A 22609-nucleotide genomic window follows, 5' to 3' on the forward strand; every position below is an offset into this window, starting at 1 on the left:
TTTCAACAAGGTGCTATATTTTGATTTATTTGATCGGTGTTTTTATGCCATACTCAAGAATATTTCACTTATACGATTGCGGCCGGCATTATGGTGGGAGCAAACTGGGCATTGCCCGGGGGAAACCCTTGACCATCCGCAGGTTGCTGGCAGACCTTCCCACTTATGGCCGGAGAGGAAGCCAGCATGAGGTGGACTTGAACTCACAACGACTGCATTGATGAGAGACTCCTGGGTCAAGGTGCCATATTAAAAATGTATTAGATACATGTAACATACATGCATATGTATATATATATATATTTATATATAACTGATGCATACATGTAGGTTTGATAAGAAATAAATGTCATTACCTGTTTTGGACCAGTACCTCTCAAACTGAACTGTACGATGATACACCCAAACTCCCAAGCATCATGTAGGGGGATACTGATTAACTAATGTGTGTTAATCCATTGTTAACAAGAGTGTGTGTGAAGACCGTGTTAGACCTCCAAAGTGTTCTAATCTCATTTGACTATATAAACAAGGTGCACAGCTAGGGAGAAGGGGGTTGACTCAGTTTCATGCGACAGGAATAAGTGATGGAGTCCTGTGTCATGAGTGTAAACTGCATTATTCATTTTACTTGTTGTGAGCAGGTACTTTTTTCTGTGCACGGATGGCTGATTATACATGCTTTCTACCCATGCACTTATAAAGTGTGCCCTATATATATTCATGGACACTTTCCTCACACCAGTTGGCCAACACAGTGGTAGAGATAACAGTTAATTACATACACCTTAAAGATTCCCTCGTGTCGTCATAGCTACATGTAGTGATCATTGCTGAAGCACTGGCACGGAGTTGTTGTAATCAGTTAAGCCTGTCATAATCATAGGCTTAGTTGCAGCTATTTTATTTTATGATAGGCATGGAATTGTGATCATAAGTTTGTCACCAGTGTTTATAACTTCACAATAGTTTTGCTTATTGAAGTGTACGTGTAATATATCATATGTGGGAAATATAGACATGGCAAAAATGTGCCTACAGGAATATAGTGCAGGTAAAGTGCGCAAAGTCAAAGATTTACCTGTACTGACAAAAATTCCATACCTGTCCGTTGCCAGATACATGCCACTTAAATAATTAAGGTATTAATAATGTATTACTGTATTTCACCAAAAGTTTTTTTTCTTTTTTTTAACTTTTTGCTTGATTCTGATAGATTCGTGTATATTTAGTGTCACTTAAATACTGTTTTTTGGATGAAGTTTTATTGATTTCTTATCAGGAGAACTTGGGTTTTGACATCAGAAGCACAATCTTTATGTGCTTCTGAAAGTGCATTTTTACATGGCAAACTTTAGGTGAAATTCAGGGGTCCTTGTACAGGGAACTGCCTTAACAGCTTGTCTCCTCTGATCACCTAGTACACCTGGTGTAGGTTATCGTACTGGAGAGGTTTAGTTTCTGATTTTAACACAACAGCAGCCCACTCTCCCCTCCCCTGCCTCACCTACCCCACCTACTGTAATTTCATCCACCTTTTTGGCATGCTTGTGGGGAGAAACCTTGTACTGGCTACATGTACTGTAATTCTTCAAATTTTTCTCATCTTTACAAGGTGTTTGTTCAAGCAAATTCTGAGGGCATTGCTCAGTGTAGTCTAATAAAAGTTATACTTTTTGTGAAAGCTTGAGTTTGGCCAATCCAAAAATATGTAGTTTGTTTCCAAAATCACATGCATAAATTGCCCTTTTTCTCTTCAGGTGCTAAAAGGTTGAATTAGGTTACTCCAGATCCATCAGGTGAAGTCTCTGTCTGTCTAATAGTGCATATAGTACATAGTTCTGCTTAAGAAATACATAAATTGTAGGCCTACACTTAATTTGTTGGTAGCATTTTAATCAGATTTACTCACATGTAAGGTGTCCACCATACCTACATCTGTACATGCATGTAATAGTATTGGGTAAATTTATTCAGCAGTGTAAGAGGGCAAGTTGTGATGTAATTTATTATCCTAACTTTGGGGGTTGTTCAGAAATATTATAAAATGTTGTAAGAAGTGTAACCGTTCTCCATTTTACATTTCATCACAATTTTTTGGAGATATTTTGAAAATATCGTTATTTGATTTCAGACTCTCTCAACTATAGGGGACGTTCTGCCCAGCCATACTTATTTAACTGAACAAATCAAAGTATATATATATAAATGTGTTTTGTCCGTGTTTGTTGTTCATTCTGGATGAGATATTAGTCCGAGAATTCAATACTATTCCTACTGAGAGATGTAGATATAATCTTGTTTTACAGTGTGTATAAATTCTCGTGTACAAATTCATGAGCATATGATTCCTGAAGTGTTAATAAGGTTTGATGAAAGCAAGTTGCACTTCCTGTTTCATGTACACGTTTTACGCCGGACCCTTAAAAGTATTTGTTGGTTGATTTAAAAGCCTTCAGTTTGTTCTCTTTTGATTTTTGCTGTCTATGGATTTCTACTTTAATATAAAAATTTTTGATAAGGGATATACATGTAATGCAACAACAGTCTGTGTTGGTTTAATGGGTACCATCTAGCCTTGGTAGTTGATGGGGAATGTCTGGTTCCATTCATGCATTGGACTGTGCCCATTTTCTCATCACATTCGGTCTGGAATGCCGTTTTATAAAACCAGGCCCCTATGAAGCTAACCTGCTTTAATAGTCATTGTCAAATCAATTACGTCCTCTTCGGTAGATCCAGGATCAATCCTGGGTCGAGTCACACCTAAGACTTTAGAAGAGGAAGTTGTAACTTACTCGCTAGGCGTTCAGCATGAAGGGGATAGTGCAAGGACTGGTTGACCCCTATCGGTATAATGGCTCAGGTAGGGCAGCTTACTTACCTTCGGTAGCAGCACTAGATTCCAGCATTAGATTCCAGACCGAATGTGAAAAGAGTGGTGGAAATCCGTCTTGCAACAAGGAGGCACATTACATACACCTTAAGGATTCCCTCGTGTCGTCATATGACTGAAAAATTTTTGAGCATGACGTTAAACCCTAACTCACTCACTCACTCAAATCAATTAAAGAGGGATGAAAGAGGCAAAACATAGTGGAAACTTTCTATCTTTTGCACTGGTCTTGTGCGCTGGTCTTGTTGGCGTTGTGGCTCCAACTGAGAACAGGTTGTTACATCTACAGAACTCGTGTACAGGTTCGACCCCGGCGTTATTAGCCAGGGTTTATCCCTGTCACTCGCGACAGTGAGAAGAATGAACAGACGCTGATATTTCCACCAATAGCTCCTTTATTGATAGCTGGCAGTTGGTTTGCACCGGGAACACTCAAGGTACATGCAAGCCCTCGCCGAGGATAGACAGCAGTCCAGCTCTCTCCCCAGACTCTTTCACAATGTGACTTATATCTATCCCGTCCGCCGTGACAGAATTTTTGAATGTTCCCGGTGCGGCCAATCTTACCTTCTAGAGATTAAAACAAATTACACAATGTTTCCGATACATGTAATACCAATCCCTTGTCATCTGAGCCACCTAGCTAAAACAGTACGACTCTTGCCATAAACTAATTGCCCATGTATAAATCATTGTTTGACTTTAGGCATGCAGCTCGAGAGCGAGTGGTATTAACAGAACTGACAACAAACAGCGCAGCAAACGTTTGTATACTTTACACACAAAGTGAGGCATGCACCCAACGTCATGCAGGAACAACAATCACAATAGAAGATAGAACAAACAACATTGAAGTGATACGTAATCCATATATTTTACAATAGGAGCAATAGCACTAGGTACCTAGGTTCATACTGTGTAAATATATCAGATAAAGATGTCCTAAAGAGTCCTTTAGCGATTTGTTCAGTACGGGTGTACATCTCCCAGTAGTTAGAACAATGCCTGGTCATAAGGTTACGGGGGCATACACCTGGTGGTGACTGTATTGGACAGAGGGTCCTAGCGTTCGCAGTGTGGACTGCCATGTTATCTAGGGGGAACGTGCTGGTTGTCTGATGTTCATCCAGTGATAACTGATCCATTGAGACTTGTGGGTGCACCAGCTGTTTGTCATCATGGTCATGGAGGGTGGGGGAGGATATTTGGCAAGACTTTATTTTGTGTGGCTAATAGTGCATCAAGATGTGCTGTGTTAAAGATGTAATGTATGGAGGTGGGGTAAAGACATAAAGTCTTTGAGGCGGCACATACATGTACTCGTAAACTTCTAGAAAGTAAAATTGACAATTAATTTCTAGTTGTGGTTTTGTGAGTTTCTGGCATGGGTTGGGGTAATGTAGGGGATCCTGTGGGCTGATACCTGTGGTGGGGGTTGCTGATCAGGGTTAGCAATGTCTCTGCATGTCTCTGAGTGTTGTATCTGAATATGTCTCTGAGTAATGTTACAGAGCGGTGTCTCTGAACACATCTCTGAGTAATGTTACAGAGTGGTGTCTCTGAAAATGTCTCTGAGTAATGTTATAGAGCGGTGTCTCTGAACACGTCTCTGAGTAATGTCTCCGAGCAATGTTACAGAGTGGTGTCTCTGAGTAATGTTACAGAGTGGTGTCTCTGAACATGTCTCTGAGTAATGTTACTGAGTGGTGTCTCTGAACATGTCTCTGAGTAATGTTACAGAGTGGTGTCTCTGAACATGTCTCTGAGTGGTGCCTGGGCACGGACATAACTTCCAGTGCAAAAAGTGCACAGAAATGTACTCATTTTTTAAATGTGCTCAGAAACCTGCATCACTCTTGCCCTTGGTCAGTCCTTGACCAGTGATATGTAGGTTGAATGTACATGAATCGGCTCCCACTGGTGACTATGGTACCTGTATGTCAGGAGGTTTGCCATGTATCTACATGTACATGTACAGTGTAGCCAGAAATCTAACTGCCGTCATATGTGAAGAACTCTTGAGTATGGAGATAAACCCTAATTGATTAAGTAATAAATACATCAAATCTGTGTAAATAGCTTTAGCGTGCCGGTGTCGCAATCTGGATACGTGGTTGGGGATATTTATCAGATTTGACTTTGGATAAAATCAGTGGACAGTAAAACATGATAATAAATAAGATCTAGCAATTGAGCAATAACTCAAGACATTTGGAAATAAATTTATTGCTTTGTCACAATCTGCCGAGGACAGATTTTTGTGTCATGGTGGATTGTCGCAGAGCGTGTAATAAGCTGTAGCAGTGCTGTACCCTCTTGGTGTGGTATCATATATGTACGGTGGTGTAGTAATGCAATGTAGATCTACATACAAAATACAGTTATAATGTTAAAACATGAAACCTTATAAGGGTAAAAAGAGAAGAAAAAAAAACTGCTATTCTCCCACCTGCTTACACCACCCCCACTGCCCCCACCCCCCACATCCACCCCCACCACACACACACACACAAAAATTATTTTATTTGATTTATTTGATTGATGTTTTATGCCGTACTCAAGAATATTTCACTTATACGACGGCGGCCAACATTATGGTGGGTGGAAACCGGGCACAGCCCTGGGGGAAACCCACGACCATAGACCTTCCCACTTACAGCCGGAGAGGAAGCCAGCATGAGCTGGACTTGAACTCACAGCGACTGTATTGGTGAGAGGCTCCTGGGTCATTACGCTGCGCTAGCGCGCTAACCAACTGAGCCACGGAGGCCCCGCACAAAAATTAAATTTTAAGATCTGTTTCATTTGAACACATTAAACCATGATAAAACAAATCAGTGAATTACAATGTAAATGCATCTGCTTCAGATTCAGTGTGGTCTACAAGTCCTATAACTACAGCTTCAACCCCTGTATGGCCTACAATGAGCCCAGGGACCCGTATGGAGGATCTAATATGTTTGGGGACATGTGCATCCATGTTTCGGTATGTATCTACAAGTATACGTTCTCCTCGTCAGATGGTCCAAATAATTCAGTAGATCACTGGTTTTATTTTCCTGTGTACCAACACAGTTTCTCTTTGTTTGATGTATATGTCAATCTTTAATATGTTTAATGCTCACAAAATATGTTCCACAAACAAAACTTAATTATTTCACGACAAAGGCCCTTTGACTGGCTTAGAGCTCTAAATAGTTGATCTCTTTAAATTTCTTACTGTCTCCCAGTTAATAAGTTCACAGGTTCAAATCCTGCTCTTTCTAGTTCAGCTTTAAGTTAGAAGGTTTGTGTTAGGTAAAGGGGTGATTGAAGGGCAGTGTTTTAGTCCAGGTTCAAACCCACTATAGTTTAAGCCCTCATTCAGGATTTGGCTTTGACCTCCTCCGTTTAGATATCTGCCATGAATACTAGAATTCATGCTGATAAGAATTCCACCAGTCCTGGCCATATGTTCATTGTCTTATTTGGACAGTACTTTCTCTCCTCTATCAACAGATGTGCAAATTCATCAAGGTGGATGAGCGGTACTTTTACTATAGAATTGGGTCCCAGTCATCAGCGGAGTTCACAGCTCGGAGAAATGTGGTGAAAAACTCCACTTCTGTGGAACTGACATTTAGAGGCATCAGGTAAGCAACATCACATGCTGTATTAATATACATGTAGACATGTTCTTTTTGAATCTTATTTGTTGTGGGATTCTAAAGAATACCCATTTCTGCATTTGAGTGTCTTTCATGTATTTTCATGAAGATTTATTTTTATTTGTGCAGAAATTGCAGAGTAATGTTTACATAATCATTGTTTGTACGTTATTATAAAATATAATGTGTTTCAACGAAAATTGGGTATGTACATGTTAAAAAAATGCACTTTAGTAAAGAAAGAAAGGCCTTAAAATTATTACGTTTGATGCTAACTCCAAAAGTTTTTCTTAATTTTTCTTAATTAAGTCTGAGTGGCCCTATAAATCTATATGAATCAATCAGAACCAAGCAAAATGTTGTCACTTGATGATGCTAAACTTTATGTCAATTACAGCAGTTTTGAAAATATTGAAAAGCAGATTGAAGGCTGTCCCTCTTTGGAATCCATTTTTGTGCTTAATATTCCATTGGGTTTATATTCTTAATAAAAATTGTTGATGCTACTTTCTTGAGGATTATTGTCTATGGTCAGGTTAAATCAAAATATTGAATTAAATTCAGACAGGAGACATACGAACGGAGAAGTCTGCTTGGATTCTGATTGATTGGTTGATTTTGACAGATCGCTAAGCCATGTGAAGACCCACATCACCCTGGTTTGTGATCTCTTCCGTATAAAACCAGAAGATGCAGAGTTCCGGATCACGGCTGACAAGATACGCGGAGATATCGTACGTATGCTTTGTGCACAACCATTTTGGTCAGGCGTCGAGCTCAGAGCCTCAGCTCAGTATATGTTATCATCTTTACAAACATATTATGTTCATTATTACTATTATTTTCTGGGGATACAGAATATATTATGTTTAATATTATTATTATTATTAATTTCTGAGGATACCAAAATATGTGTGTAGGATGTAGTTTCAACTGACAAAATCTATTTATGAACATGTTGACTTTGAAACACAATGTTGTGTTAGAATCTTTGCACATGTGTACTACAGATGTCTTTCTCACATTTCTGACATACATGCACATATAAAACCATGATACGCCCATTGTCTGTTATTAACCTTCCGGGGGCCGATCCCACAAAGTCAGTTTTGACTTGAACTGAAAAATTGAAATATGAATTTGCAGTTTATTTTGGAGCCCTGTATATTGAAATTTGACCACCTCATCTATGTTGTCTTAAGATAAATGTGTCAAAACTTCAAATTCAGTTAACAAAAACTAAGCATTGTTACATTATAAATTTTGACTTAAGTCAGAAATGTCTATAGGGAAACTGCCCTTACACTTTGTGAACAAGGTCATGCTTTCGTGTTTTTCTGATTCTGCCACTGTAATTGCCTGCAAGAATACAAGGATATGCTGTTATAGTCGGCATTGACCTTTCACAATTCTCATTAAGAGAGTGATAACCCTAGCAGACAATTACTGTTGCAAGAGAGGATATTAAGAGAGATATATCCTAGCAGTAGAGGCCTGTAGTTGATTGGCATTTTGGACATATATAATAATTAAACAATACTGGACATTTGTGCAATTACATGTAAGTTTGTCTTTTGGTAATCTGCAAATGTTTTCACATTATTTTTAGGGATTATTCTACCACCGTTTAGTGTGAAGCGATTTCATGATATAAAACACCTCAGATGTACATACCTGATGTTGGATCAGATTGTTGTAGGTCAGCATAAGTCCTTGTGTCTGATTGCAGTTGCATTTCTGGCCAAGCCGTGATAATCTTATCAGTGAAATGCAGTATTGGAGGATTTAGACGCAGTGTTTATGTAGGTGATGATGACGTAATGTTGTTCCTGTCAGCAAGCTGCAGATTGTCATAGGCTTCCCCCGGGGCTCTGCCTGGCTTCCACCCACCATAATGCTTGATGTCATTGTATAAGTGAACTTTTCTTGTGAACAGCATAAAACACCAATCAAATAAATAAATATTTGTTGTCGTTCCTCCTTTTCCGCAGTATGCAGAACTTGCACATGTTTGTGCGTGTCCAGGTGCATGTGAAGGAAAACTGTCTCCTCCAGATGTTACAGAAAACCATGGCAAGAGTAAGTTTACTTTTTGCCTTTCAGATACAGCCAAATGAAATGGGTTGAGGAATATTTGGGTACACCATATTCATTAACGCCAACGTTCGTTAATTAAGTAGTGATGAGCTGGTGACACCCTAAAACAGTGCTTCGCTTACCTCAAGCTGTTCAAATCCACATCGTAGCATCTCCCTTTCCAATCTTCACACACAATTTTGCAATAGTAATCCAATGGTGTATCCAAATGTTCCCCATCCAGTAGTACTTGGACTACCTTGTATGTAGTTTAGTTACTGATAATTGATGTGCCAGAAGTCTTGGAACCCATTCAGGAGATCAAACAGAATTTCATGCCACTCTCATGTATAGTGGTACACACTTAACTATTTGCTGTGAAAAAGTATTTTTTTGATTCTCAAAGGTGAAAAGTTATTTCAATGAACATATTATATTCAGACAGAAATTATAAATATTTTACCATTGATTTGAACAAGTTCTTTACAACATGTTTTTATCAGGTGTATTTTATATTCGGACAATTTTAAGTTGTGTGGCTGGGTCATTCTAAACTGTCGGGATTTATCTTTTGTCTGCAAGTTATGTATGTTACTATGGTGACCAGGTACTGATATCTTATTACTGATGCCCTAGTTGATGGCATGTGAGAAACCAAGTTCTGGTGATCTGTTTTGCCTGGTTTCCTCCAACCGTATTGCTGGCTACCATCTTATAAGTGAAATGTTCTTGACTACGGCATAAAACACTAATCAAATAAATAACTAAATAAATACTACTGGTCCTGTTTGTCATTACAGGTACGTACAAGATTGTCCAGGGGATGGCTGAAGACAATGCGGCCAAGGAGAAATCTTTTCCAGTCAGCAGTAATGCTCGGTCACTTCTCATTGTGTTTGGTATTAACATTGGGCTCTTGATCCTGGCTGTTTTCATTGGTGGATTATGTTACAGCAAGCGGAGTGCTTTGCGATCATACAATAAGCTTCCAGGTAAGATAACATATATTGATGGCAATTCCAAATAATTTCAATCTTTTACATTGAACATTTGCTGGGTCAGTGTGTGATGGTATGACCATCTTTGCTTAAAAAGATGAATGTGTAGAACCAAAAACCTGAAAGTTTTTGAGGATCTTGGTCATGTTTTTTGGATCGCCACGACACAAACACAGCCTAAGATTAATTTCTTGTCAGAAAAACTTAAATGATGGCATCAAAAAGGTCATCTGAAAGTGTATTTTTGCATACCAAACTTCAGGTGACAAACGGTATCATGATTCAACTGGTAGAACATAAATAAGATTTTTTGTGTTAAAATTCCAACATTTCCTGTTATGTTCCTGTGTTCCCTTATTGAAAGTGGCAGGGTCAGTTGTTAAGCTGATCATTGTTATCGTCTGTTGTCAATGTTATCATCTGCAGTCATTGTTCACATCTAGACATACCTCAGGGCTAATCCTGTGCCCGTGGTTATTGTTCACCATAAGACTCTAATCGCCGGTGCTAATCTGTGTACTCTTTTCCATATATATCGCCATGAGAGTAGACACACAGCCTGATAAACACAGAATTTTGTCTTTAGCTCCTCTGATGAAAGCTATCTTAAGCCTCCAAGCAGACAAACATTGTTATACTGATAAGATCACAGAATGCAGAGAAGATGAGATTTAATAGATGACAGTACAGAGTAAAAAGAGATACGGAAGGGCCAGTGACCGGATTGCACCTTAAGGTTGTTGACGCTTTATTAGGATGGAAGATGTTTGCGTTGTGAATACATGTTGTTAGACTGAGTTTGAAACCACAGGTAAAACATTGATATATTTACCTGTGAAGTTTGCTCACTTATTGTGTAAAGCTTGCAGCGAATGCTACACACAGGTGTATGAATTTTGAAGCGGTAAAATATCATTTCGATGATCAATATTCCTCACCAGCATGAGTCTGGTGGGTCATACATTATGTGATTTGTGTGCTTTGAGTGACTCATATCTACTGTACAATTGCCAAGATATGGCGTTAATTAAGTCAATCAATCATCCATGCTGCCGTACGCATAGTGCTCGGGCCTTATTTATCAAGTGTCTTAAGACTTAACACAAAAATTCAAACACCGTTACAATTAAAATGTTCTTCTCTTGGAAGTTTAAAATTTGTACACTGATTCGTTACCGTAGAACACGATCGGTGCCATGTTATAAGATAGGCAGTTAGCCCTACCATGCCGTAAAGTGGCGACGTCATTTTGCAATAGGACGTCACTCTGTTGTCGTAATGACGTAACTCGAAAACTGAGTATTACAAGGGGAAGTCTGTCATTTGAGGAAATGTGTCAATGATGTGAACTGTCTGCCCTATGAGATAAAATGCAAATGAGGCAGCACAGTTATTCCCACAATGCAACGTTCGTGTGTGGATCGCACATGTTCTAGCAAAACACTATGATAGGTTGAAATACGATCTAGCTTTCTGTTGACCAATTCCCAGTCATCTGTACAGCATGTGAAGTTACATGTCGATGACAGAGCATGTGACATGGTAGGCTGCATAATGACGACAGAATACCGTGTGTGACATTCGAAGCTCACTGAATGCCAAGTCAGTCGAAAAAAGTCAATACTCAACCATGTTCCTCTGGCGACTTGAGCGAGCAGGTGAGTCGAAGGGAAACCCCAGATAGAACTGAACATTCAATTGTCCACTGAAGGTCAAATATTTGTAACTAATAGTCTGGAAGTCTTAACTATGAGTAGAAGCCGTAAAAAATTGGAACTGAATCTCTTTTGTTCCTGTCAGCAATAAGTCCATGTAATTGGTGTTCTGTATTTAAAGGTCTCCATGCCACCTGGGCAGGTGCTAACAAAGGGGACCTTCTTTCAATGTCGAGGAAAGCTTACCGCGATTACGAGCCACATGAAGATAAGCCACAGTTTCTACCTGTCTTGGAGGAGTGTGAAATTCCAATTGGTCATCTGGAAGTCAAACAGAGGTAGGGTGGATCTCATGAAAGCACAGGATCAGCAGAACCATTTCCATGGTGGATGCAGCTCTGGGAGGGCTAAGTACATGGTATCAGATTAAGTGTGGGTTCAGGGGTCTGCTTGTGAAAAGTGGTGCCATCTCTTGAAAATAGTGTTTATCAAATTTTTCACCTTTCAAAATCCAGAAGAAGATGCTTTTCTGATGATGATCACATTTAATTTTTCATTGGAATGTGCTTTCAATTTGAGTCAACATATAGTTACAAAAATGCAGTTGTCTGGTATTTTATTTACGTTGTAGACTCGGTGGTAATGTGTTTGGTGATACCTACAAAGGACGGTGGAAGGACAGATCAGTGGCCATCAAATGTATCACTCATGGCATTCAGCTCAGCCAGAACAACTCAGACATTGTTAAGAAGATCAAGACAGAGGTGTCCATACTCAGGTGAGAATTGATCAGTTTGATTTATTCCTAGCAGTAGATGTGGAGTATCTCACTATACCTCATTGTGAGGTAGGATTGGATACTCCAGGATCAGTTAGAATTGGGTGAGAACCTCCTAGCAGTAGATGTAGAGGAGATCATTATACCTGAGGCCTGTGTGTGAGGTAGGATAGGATTCTCCAGGATCAGTTGGGATCGAGTAAGAACCTTTTGGCATTAGATGTAGAGGATATCACTATACCTCAGGGTTGTGTGTGAGGTAGGATGGGATCCTCCAGGATCAGCTAGAATTGGGTGAGAACCTCCTGGCATTAGATGTAGAGGATAGCACTATACCTCAAAGTTGTGTGTGAAGCAGAATAGGATCCTCCAGGATCAGTTGGGATTGGGTGAGGACCTCCTGGCATTAGATGTAGAAGATCTCACTAGACCTCAGGATTGGGTGTGATGTAGGATAGGATCCTCCAGGATCAGTTGGGATTGGGTGAGGACCTCCTGGCATTAGATGTAGAAGATCTCACTAGACCTCAGGATTGGTTGTGATGTAGGATAGGATCCTCCAGGATCAGTTGGGATTGGGTGAGGACCTCCTGGCATTAGATATAGAAGATCTCACTAGACCTCAGGATTGGGTGTGATGTAGGATAGGATCCTCCAGGATCAGGTGGGATTGGGTGAGGACCTCCTGGCATTAGATGTAGAAGATCTCACTAGACCTCAGGATTGGGTGTGATGTAGGATAGGATCCTCCAGGATCAGTTGGGATTGGGTGAGAATCTCCTGGCATTAGATGTATGGAGGATTTACTCTACCTCTGTTTTGGGTGTTTGGTAAGATTGGAAGATTGGAGAAAAGGATGTCGCATTTATTAGAATAATATAGTGTTAGGTTGTGTTGATTTTAAGAAAATGTCCACATTACACATCTTCCGAACTCTCAGATTTTTTTGTCAAAATAAATTTCACATACCTGTAATTATGTTAATTTTGTTTATTGTGATGTCACTTACAGTGCCCGTGTTTGTGGAAGTGTTTTTGCGTTTAGAGCAAAAAAGGGGCACATTCTGAAGCTTTTATTCCTCTCTTTTTGAGACTCGTATTGCAAGCTCTTTATGTCCTTGAGCTTTTTTTTGACCAGTTCCTGTTGTCTTTCAGCAAAGCCCGTCATAAAAACATAGCTGCCATGATTGGAATGTGCTTTGAGGCCAAATTTCCATACATAGTCAATGAGATGATCAATGGAAGGTCTGTCAAAGAGTACATACTGGCTGAAGACTATGTATCATGGTCACAGAAGATCAGAATGGTAAGTAAAATAGAAGATTGGAATGGCGATATACATGTAGGTTTAGTTTAAGTTTTCCCTTTCAACTAAATGTTGATATTGTGACTCTGGCCTGGTAGTTAGCATAGCTAACACAGCATGACCCAAGAGCCTCTCACCCAGTCATTGTTAGTCCATCTCATTCTGGCTTCTTCTCCGGTTGTACATGGGAAGGTCTTGCAGCAACCTGCGGATGGTTGTAGGTTTCTGCTGGGCTCTACCCAGTTTCCTCCCACCATAATGCTGGCCACCATCACCGGTAAGTGTTACAAAAACCTTTATAAATTAATAAATAAATATATTGTGACCAAAAACATGGAATAGTATTCACGGTCTTTGCCAGACAGTAGGGCTTCATTCAAAACATAAATTGTTTTAGCATTTCTTTAATGCATTCTGTATGCAGTGGTGTTCATCAAAGCTAACCGATTTTACTTGCCTTATATGAGTGGGTGATGTTAATGTCAATGAATGTGAAGCTTTCTGCATTCAGAAAGAACTGATGGCAATTGGTACTTGTAAGGGAAGGCTTGAAATGGAATGTAAAAGTTGTATTTTGGGGAAAACAAGTGGAAAGAGTTTGTTGTGATGTTTGTTGTTGTTGCTGTTGTGACTCCAGTGTATCCAGGCTGCAGACGGAATGACCTTCCTACATTCTGTCAAACCCAACCCAATACTCCACCGAGATTTGCGCTGTGCTAACTTGATGATCACACCAGAAGAGATCGTCATTGTAAGTATACATCTTAACTGCTGGAAAATTTTATTTTTGTCAAGTTGTACTTTTCACCAGCATAATCCAGCACACTCATCAAGGTACAAAAAATTTTAAATATTAAACATATAAATATTATATTGTAATATAAAATATTAAACCTGGATCCAAAGGTCAAGGTTTGGAACAAATCATTCCTCTTCAGGAAAAATGGTACATGTACTTCTAATGTTATTTTTGTCAAATTATTTCTCCTTAATGATGGTGAATTATTTTCAAACAAGCCATGACGAAATACATATTATTGCTGTTTATTATTACCCACTTCATTTTTTTTTTTTTTGACTTTAAGGTTGTTGATTTCGGAGTGACAGCCATTTTACAACCAGTACGAGAAGAGTGCCAAAGAGCCAAATGTTTCTGTAAGTCTATATCTAGTACATGCATGTGTCATGTGAAAATTTATTTATGAATATCACATTTAAGTTTGTTGTCTTTCAGATGCTATAGCATATCTATTGTGAGTTCTGGTGTTCAGCATGAAGGGGAGAGTGCAACGACTGGTTGACCTGTATCAATATAATGGCTAGGGCAGGGTGTCTTACTTGCCTTCGGTGAGCTGTCTCAGTGAAGCAGCACTAGATCAGAGAGTGGTGGAAATCCGTCATGCAACATGGAGGAACAGTACATGCACTCTAAGGCTTCCTTCGTCGTCATATGAAAAATTGTTAAGAACGACATTAAACCCAAAGCACTCACTCACTCACTTACTCAGTTGGGAGTTCAATCCTGGTCTTGGACAGAGAACTTGTGGATCCCCTCTCTTTTACTGTGTGTTGGACTCACCAAGCACAGTGCATGGTCACTTGCAAAGTTCAGTGTTTATTGAATAGGGGAGTTTCGAGTTTGAACTATTTTATTGATAAAGGTATAGTCCAACTGTGTCATGTGACCAGTCAAAAATGTTAGGCAACATTTTTTTTATCATATTCACTATGACATGGGCATCTGAAAAAAATGTCATAAAAAGTAATTCAGAGGAGACAAATAATAGAAAACTGAGAATATGAACATTTGTCAATTTGAAAAGTTCAGAAAGGAAATAGGTGTCATTTGTGCCATTGGAAAACATTGACACAAGTGATCAATAAGTTAATGGCAACAAAGTTTGCCTAGCATTTTTCACAAGTGACATGACACAATAGAACTGTTTTTACCTTTGACCACAGAAAAGTTCCAACTCTCAACTCTCCTATTTGCAATGTGATTCCCTTGTTATAAAATGTTTTGTGGCATTATGGTCTAAACATTAAAAGATTTAAAAAAAGCTTATCTGGAACATCATAGGGTACGTGTACATACACAGCCGGGTGTGAGGATATAGTGGTACCGGCATCTGGTCAGCAAACTTGAAAGCCTTTGGTAATATGAATGTAATTTCATAAGTCATTTCTCTGGAAACACTTTACAGACGCCTCAAACTTTTTCAATTTCTTTTCAGGCAGCTCCCCGTGAAATTGCGGGTTTGCCAATGATCTCCTCAGAATTTACGTTATCCACCCACCTTTGCTGGTGTACACTCTATGTGGATTTCCTTGAGCTTATGTCTCATGCTAGCTAATGTATGTTTAGCCTGGTAATGACCAGGCTATTCCAGAAAGACCGTGCATGAAGAAACACAAATCCGCTCATAGTTTTGTCTTTCTCTGCGAAATGAGCTGCTGTTCTCGTTGAGGTCCGCGCTCTGCCCTCATATATTCAATGACTCGCCCTCCCAGTTGTACTCAAGCCTCGCCTGTTAAGCTTATTACTGTCTACTACTTATCTCAGCATAAGCATACCCCTCACTCGAAGTTGCTCGAGTTAATCTGTGCCACTGAAGCGCACTAGCTCAGTATGAAATGCCTTCAAGAAGATTCTCTTCTAAGGCTAAACGCCACAAGGCAAAATGTACAGAACGTACTACGACAGAGAAAATTAAAATAAAAGTGAAAGCGTTGGACACTGCTAAGCAGTTTATCAGAAACCTCTCTCTTGTATCTCTTATGGAGGACAATATTCTTTTCCTATCTAAAGGTCTTAACTTTGTCCCAACTCAATAAATTGGTCCTCTAGATCTTATGTCAGATTTTAGGACTTTCGAAAAACACATGAGAACTAGGTTCCACTTACACAGTGCTAAGAGAGATATTAAGCAAAGGGACACTCCTCTTAAACGCAAATATCCAATTGCCCAGCCTCTTGCTAATGACTCCGTGGAGAACTATCTGGATGTAACCAAATTACTCATATCCAATGTGAGCCGTGCATTCAGTGGCGTGAACAACCTTTCGAAGGGAGCAAAGAAGTCTCTTAATAAACTATGCACGCTCGACCGTGTTATTATCATTACGAAAGCTGATAAGAACAATACCACTGTAATACAGAATGTCTCTGATTACATTAAGGAGGCAAATAGGCAGCTCTATGATGGTATTCACTGCCAGGAAATCGGAACGATTGACCTGAATATCACGAAAGCCAAAGTATATCAGGTTGTATGTGAACTATTCAGCACAAAGCAAACTGATAAACGGTGTCTCTAAATGAATATCTCTCAGATATTTCCTGAGGGAAATAAATACTCTAAGGAAATATTTCCTCTGTGTCCTCTAATCAGCTACCATAGAGGCAAGAACCTACGTGAAATCCTGCGTGAATCCAACTGATAGCATATGCTAACTTTATCGTTGTTGTGGACTCCTGATGAGGGTGGACCGGAGCATTAAAAGCCAGACATACCTAAAACACTGCAAACATAGTCATGTACAGGTTGAACCAAATCCAATGCTATGACAAACATTCACTTATATGCAGAGCTGTCCCTTTTAGTCTTGTACTATTTACACAGCATGCTGTAATGGACAGTGTCGAGTCTGAGTCTACCCCAGTTAAACTTTGGGTGTGGCTTACTGGATCAGTTTTTTTCCTCTGAATTCTAGTTTATTTAATAGATTGGTATTATTTGCACCATGCGAGCTCAAGAATATTTTATCTCCAACAGTCATCTTTATGTATGGAGGAAATCAGGTGCCCAAGGTACCCCAAAAAACACTACACCTTGCCTACCTGAAAAACACCTTGGATGTTTTTGTGTTTTTTTTTAAACTAATGCCACACTGTAAAATTTTCACTTATTCTACGATGGTGACCAGTATAAATAATTGGTGTAGGGAAACAGGATACCGGTACACATTAACATTTGTCAAGATATACTGGCAAACTTTCATGTGTAACTTTTGTAATATTACTGGAAGGCAAGTTGTCTTGAGCAAACTTCATGTAAAGCTACATGAAACAACACAATGATCATGGGGTGCTTGTTGGCACCAAGGCGATGACCTTTGGGAACTGGGGCCCATTTCACAAGTGCATGTAGCGATACATTCACGTAATTACCATGGCCATGTAATATCTACAGTACTGGTTGAAATGGAAGCTAAATGCACGTTACATTAAGTGCAGATTTACTGAGGTTAGTGGTGTCGATGGCAAAAGCAGGTATCGTGGATTCTCCACTGATCATATGTTCTGCAGGTCAGAAGGAACTAAGCGCATGCCCCGCCTCTATACGATGGACGGCCCCCGAAATTCTCCACCAGACCGATTCAGAGAAAAACCAGACGACCTTTACGACCAGCTGTGACGTCTACTCCTTTGGAATGATCTTGTGGGAAATGTTAAAGGGCGAGAATCCATTCTGCGAAATCCAGGCTGAGCTGGAGGTAAGAGTGGCAAGGTCTCAACATGTACATTTATATGTGTAAATTTGCAGAGTGCTAAAATTGGGGAAATCAAATTGACTTCAGTGTTTGTACATGGTTAAGTCCTAGGCAGCTGTATACCTTTAGGCAAGAGGGCATAGTTTATGTCAACTTCATGCCTGGTGTCCTCTGCAGGGCATTACAGTTTGGCACATCATAAATATGTTCACTATAGTAACTGCTTCCTACAAGGTGACATCTTTTTAAAATAATTAACGGCCCCGATAGCTCAGTTGGTGGAGCGTCTGCTTCGGGGGCGGTAGATCCAGAGTCAATCCTGGGTCGGGTCACACCTATGACCTTAAAAAGAGGCAGCTGTAGCTTCCTGGCTTGGCGTTCAGCATTAAGGGGATAGTGCAGTGACTGGTTAACCCGTATCAGTATAATGACTTGGGCAGGGCGCCTTACTTGCCTTTGGTAAGTTGTCTCATTGAAGCAGCTCTAGAGAAGTGGAAATCCACCCTGCAACAAGGAGACACCTTATACTTACATAGATTCTAAGGACTCCTTCGTTGTCGTATGGCTGAAAAATTTTTAAGTACGACATTGAACCTGAATAACTCAGTCGCTCTTAAATAATTTACCTGCAGTCAAGACGACTGATATTAAAACCCTAGCAGCAGTGAAACTTCAACTAGACAGTGATCAGCTTGTGTGTTCGCATTGGTTGTGTGTTCAAATTTTAACCAGACTTTAAACAGCTTCTTGATTTTCTTAGGTTATAAGTAAAAAAGTAAGATTCAGCACACAGGCAACTGAAAACTATGCGTAAAAAAACTTTCATTTATTTTTTCAGATTTTTTTAAGAGTGTGGAAAGTCATGGAAATATTTGAACACTATGGTAGGCTTTATGAACCACACTGACGGTATTGAGGAACAATGACATCACATCATCTGGCTTCGTGATGTTCGCCAGACAGAAGGAATTTTGGGAATATTATTTCAGTAATCTTTTACTCATAAGTAAAAAGATTTATTCCAACATTCAGTGTCATGATTAGAGTGGGATAAACTTTCTGTGACGTCAGAGTTCCTAACTTCTGATAGTATGGTCCATAAAGCCCACCTTAAAAGTCAACTGTTTGAGCGCCTTGAACTATTTTTGAAAAAAATCAACAAAAAAATAAATGAGAGTACATTTATGCATAGTTTTAAGTGGTGTATTTGGTGATGCCTACTTCGATTTTTAAAGGCTTTTTCTTTAAATTTTGACCAGACATCAATTAACTCATGGGTTCACACCAGGTTACTGCACAGTTATGACGTCATTTGCTGCGATACAGGAAAAATATCATCTCCAAGCAGCCATAGCCTGACTGTAATCATAAAACTCTCATAAAACTCTGGTCTTGGCCTTTCTTTTATAATGACATTGCTGTACCACTGACCATCTGCTAAACAATTTGCTGGACATAAACTGAGCTCACTATGGCTATGCATTGTGCCATAAGGATAGATTACTTCTGTTTATTTGCCAAATGATAATAGTTTGCATTGGGCAATTTGATTTCCCCTGATTATCATGTAGAGGTAAAATATTCTCGAGAACTGCATGTATGTTAAACACCATGCAGTTAATCAATCGTTCAGACATTTGATGTTCAGGTATCAGTTCCATCTAAATACTTTGCCGATCTGTAAATAGATAGCTGTCAAGGTGTCGAGTTCCCAGCTGAACCTTGTGACTTTGGTGGTTTATTCAGTTAAGTGTCTTGCTACAATGCAGATCTGATCTTGACCAGTGAGATTGCTTGTTTTAATGCTGTAGCTCTCGCTATTTCCTTAGATGCTTTGGGTCAAGGTTTGTCAGCTACTTATGCCCAGTTTCTTCCGAACATATGTATTCTGTAGTACAGCAATAAACCACTGTGAAAAATAGCGAAAACATCTGTTATTAGACATGGTTAATCCAATTTTAATTGTTTTACGAAAATCACTGTTCAGTGTCAGAGGAGGGTATAAAAATAAAACCTGGAAATCATGTAATTTTAAAAAATCTAAAAACCTAAAAAAATCTAGACTACCGTGGAAATTTAAATGAAATCTAGATTACCATGGTAATTTGTATAAAATCTAGACCACCGTGGAAATTTTTCATGCTGAAGGAGATTTTACACGACTGGAAAACATTGAAAAACAGGAAAATCGTAAAAACATTTAGAACGGACGAAATAAAATGGCATATTTTTAGTATTGTTTTTGTTGCATTTTTGGATTTGTTAGGATCGACTTGGCTGTAAGACATGAAATGAAATTGGTATGGCCTAATTTATGAACTGCTTCTTTTTTAACGAATGGCTTGGTTACAGATCATGGAGATCGTCAAGGCTGGAGGTAGACCTGTAATTCCCCAAGACATCAGTATTCCTTCCAAGTACAAAGATCTGATGAAGGAGTTGTGGGAAGGGGATCCACTCAGGAGGCCCACCTTCAAGCAGGTTAGCTTTGGCATAATCCAACAGATCCATTACTTATCAGTACAGGATTTGGTTCTGCACGTGCACATTTTGTGTTTCTAGAACCAGCTGTATCAAAAAGTTTATTAAAATTTAAGCCAGGTTTTCATTTTAATACCAGCCTTTGTTCTTTTGCACAAACTAAAGTTAATACCGGGTTCAAGTGCTAACAAAGCGGCCTTGAAGTACATGATTTATGTTTCTGACATAAACACTGGTTTGCACAATTTGTTTTTCTGGAATGCGGTTTGTTTCTGAAACATATGAGTTGTTTTCACTATTAAGATTATCTTGAAAGTCATTCTCTCTTTTATAGGTTTATATATAGCTGCCGGTAGTTCTAATCTAAAGGATTTTTGAAATTAACTTGATCAGATGGAGCATAGCATCTTGTGTTAACATTACATGACATCGTAGGAAAGAGTTCATGTAAAAGAAGGTAGCCATTGTGACATTAAGCCATAATCATTGATTCAAGAGACGGTGATGTCATAATACAACATGTGGGCAAATATATAGGGTGTATTAACTATGCAGTGTATATTACATTTATTTCTTTCTTTTAGGTATTTAGTTCTCCTTGGTCGTGTAACAGAAAAGTGTTAATCGTGATTTACAGGATATTTTTCGTGTTTTTTTAATAGGTTGTGTCAGCATTAAAGGAAGCCATGTCGCAGGCGAGGCATTTAGAGAAACATGGTATGTCACACACACAGACCAGTAGAAGTTCAACACCTGTCACTCAGCTGGTCTGAACACTGGGCCTTAGCAGCATTACAGAGAGTTTGTGATGCCATTCCCTCCCACAATAACAATAGCTTGTTAGCAGTGTTCACGTCGGAGCAATCAAGGTGGGCTGGAGGACCAGCTTTTGTGCAGAGATTGCTGGTGACATCAGCAATGCAAGAGCATTTTTCATGTGGGCTGGATGAACAGCTGTCAGTCAGAGATTGCTGGTGACATCAGCAATGCAAGAGCATTTTTCATGTGGGCTGGATGAACAGCTGTCAATCAGAGATTGCTGGTGACATCAGCGATGTAAGCGCATTTTTCATGTGGACTGGATGAGTAGCTTTCATACAGTTTACTTGTGACATCATCACACCAGAATAACATTAGCTTGTGATCAGCAATGTAAGCGCATTTTTCATGTGGGCTGGATGAACAGCTTTCATACAGTTTACTTGTGACATCATCACACCAGAATAACATTAGCTTGTGATCAGCAATGTAAGCGCATTTTTCATGTGGACTGGATGAACAGCTTTCATACAGTTTACTTGTGACATCATCACACTAGAATAACAGTAACTTGTGATCAGCAATGTAAGCGCATTTTTCATGTGGACTGGATGAGTAGCTTTCATACAGTTTGCTTGTGACATCATCACACCAGAATAACATTAGCTTATGATCAGCAATGTAAGAGCATTTTTCATGTGGACTGGATGAGTAGCTTTCATACAGTTTACTTGTGACATCATCACACTAGAATAACAGTAACTTGTGATCAGCAATGTAAGAGCATTTTTCATGTGGACTGGATGAGTAGCTTTCATACAGTTTACTTGTGACATCATCACACCAGAATAACATTAGCTTATGATCAGCAATGTAAGAGCATTTTTCATGTGGGCTGGATGAACAGCTTTCATACAGTTTACTTGTGACATCATCACACCAGAATAACATTAGCTTATGATCAGCAATGTAAGAGCATTTTTCATGTGGACTGGATGAGTAGCTTTCATACAGTTTACTTGTGACATCATCACACTAGAATAACAGTAACTTGTGATCAGCAATGTAAGAGCATTTTTCATGTGGACTGGATGAGTAGCTTTCATACAGTTTACTTGTGACATCATCACACCAGAATAACATTAGCTTATGATCAGCAATGTAAGAGCATTTTTCATGTGGACTGGATGAGTAGCTTTCATACAGTTTACTTGTGACATCATCACACCAGAATAACATTAGCTTATGATCAGCAATGTAAGAGCATTTTTCATGTGGACTGGATGAGTAGCTTTCATACAGTTTGCTTGTGACATCATCACACTAGAATAACAGTAACTTGTGATCAGCAATGTAAGAGCATTTTTCATGTGGACTGGATGAGTAGCTTTCATACAGTTTGCTTGTGACATCATCACACCAGAATAACAGTAACTTGTGATCAGCAATGTAAGAGCATTTTTCATGTGGGCTGGATGAACAGCTTTCATACAGTTTACTTGTGACATCATCACACCAGA

At 39.2% G+C, this 22609-nt stretch overlaps 1 protein-coding gene across 2 annotated transcripts in view; it reads left to right on the forward strand.

Annotated features, from left to right (window-relative positions):
* The window catches only part of LOC135475493 (uncharacterized), a 41773-nt gene extending 19617 nt beyond the window's left edge, over positions 1 to 22156 (forward strand). For both annotated transcript variants that reach the window (XM_064755418.1, XM_064755421.1), the window contains exons 2-14: positions 5765 to 5882; positions 6395 to 6528; positions 7169 to 7277; positions 8535 to 8622; positions 9420 to 9611; positions 11454 to 11610; positions 11904 to 12050; positions 13205 to 13355; positions 13993 to 14106; positions 14441 to 14510; positions 17665 to 17852; positions 20202 to 20330; positions 20993 to 22156. In XM_064755418.1, coding sequence (XP_064611488.1) covers positions 5765 to 5882; positions 6395 to 6528; positions 7169 to 7277; positions 8535 to 8622; positions 9420 to 9611; positions 11454 to 11610; positions 11904 to 12050; positions 13205 to 13355; positions 13993 to 14106; positions 14441 to 14510; positions 17665 to 17852; positions 20202 to 20330; positions 20993 to 21103 — 1708 coding nt within the window. In that variant the 3' untranslated portion in view covers positions 21104 to 22156. The remainder of the gene's footprint in view (positions 1 to 5764; positions 5883 to 6394; positions 6529 to 7168; positions 7278 to 8534; positions 8623 to 9419; positions 9612 to 11453; positions 11611 to 11903; positions 12051 to 13204; positions 13356 to 13992; positions 14107 to 14440; positions 14511 to 17664; positions 17853 to 20201; positions 20331 to 20992) is intronic.
* Positions 22157 to 22609: the final 453 nt, after the last annotated feature.

This window comes from Liolophura sinensis, chromosome 9 (genome assembly GCF_032854445.1).
Source record: "Liolophura sinensis isolate JHLJ2023 chromosome 9, CUHK_Ljap_v2, whole genome shotgun sequence".
NCBI classification, from domain to species: domain Eukaryota; kingdom Metazoa; phylum Mollusca; class Polyplacophora; order Chitonida; family Chitonidae; genus Liolophura; species Liolophura sinensis.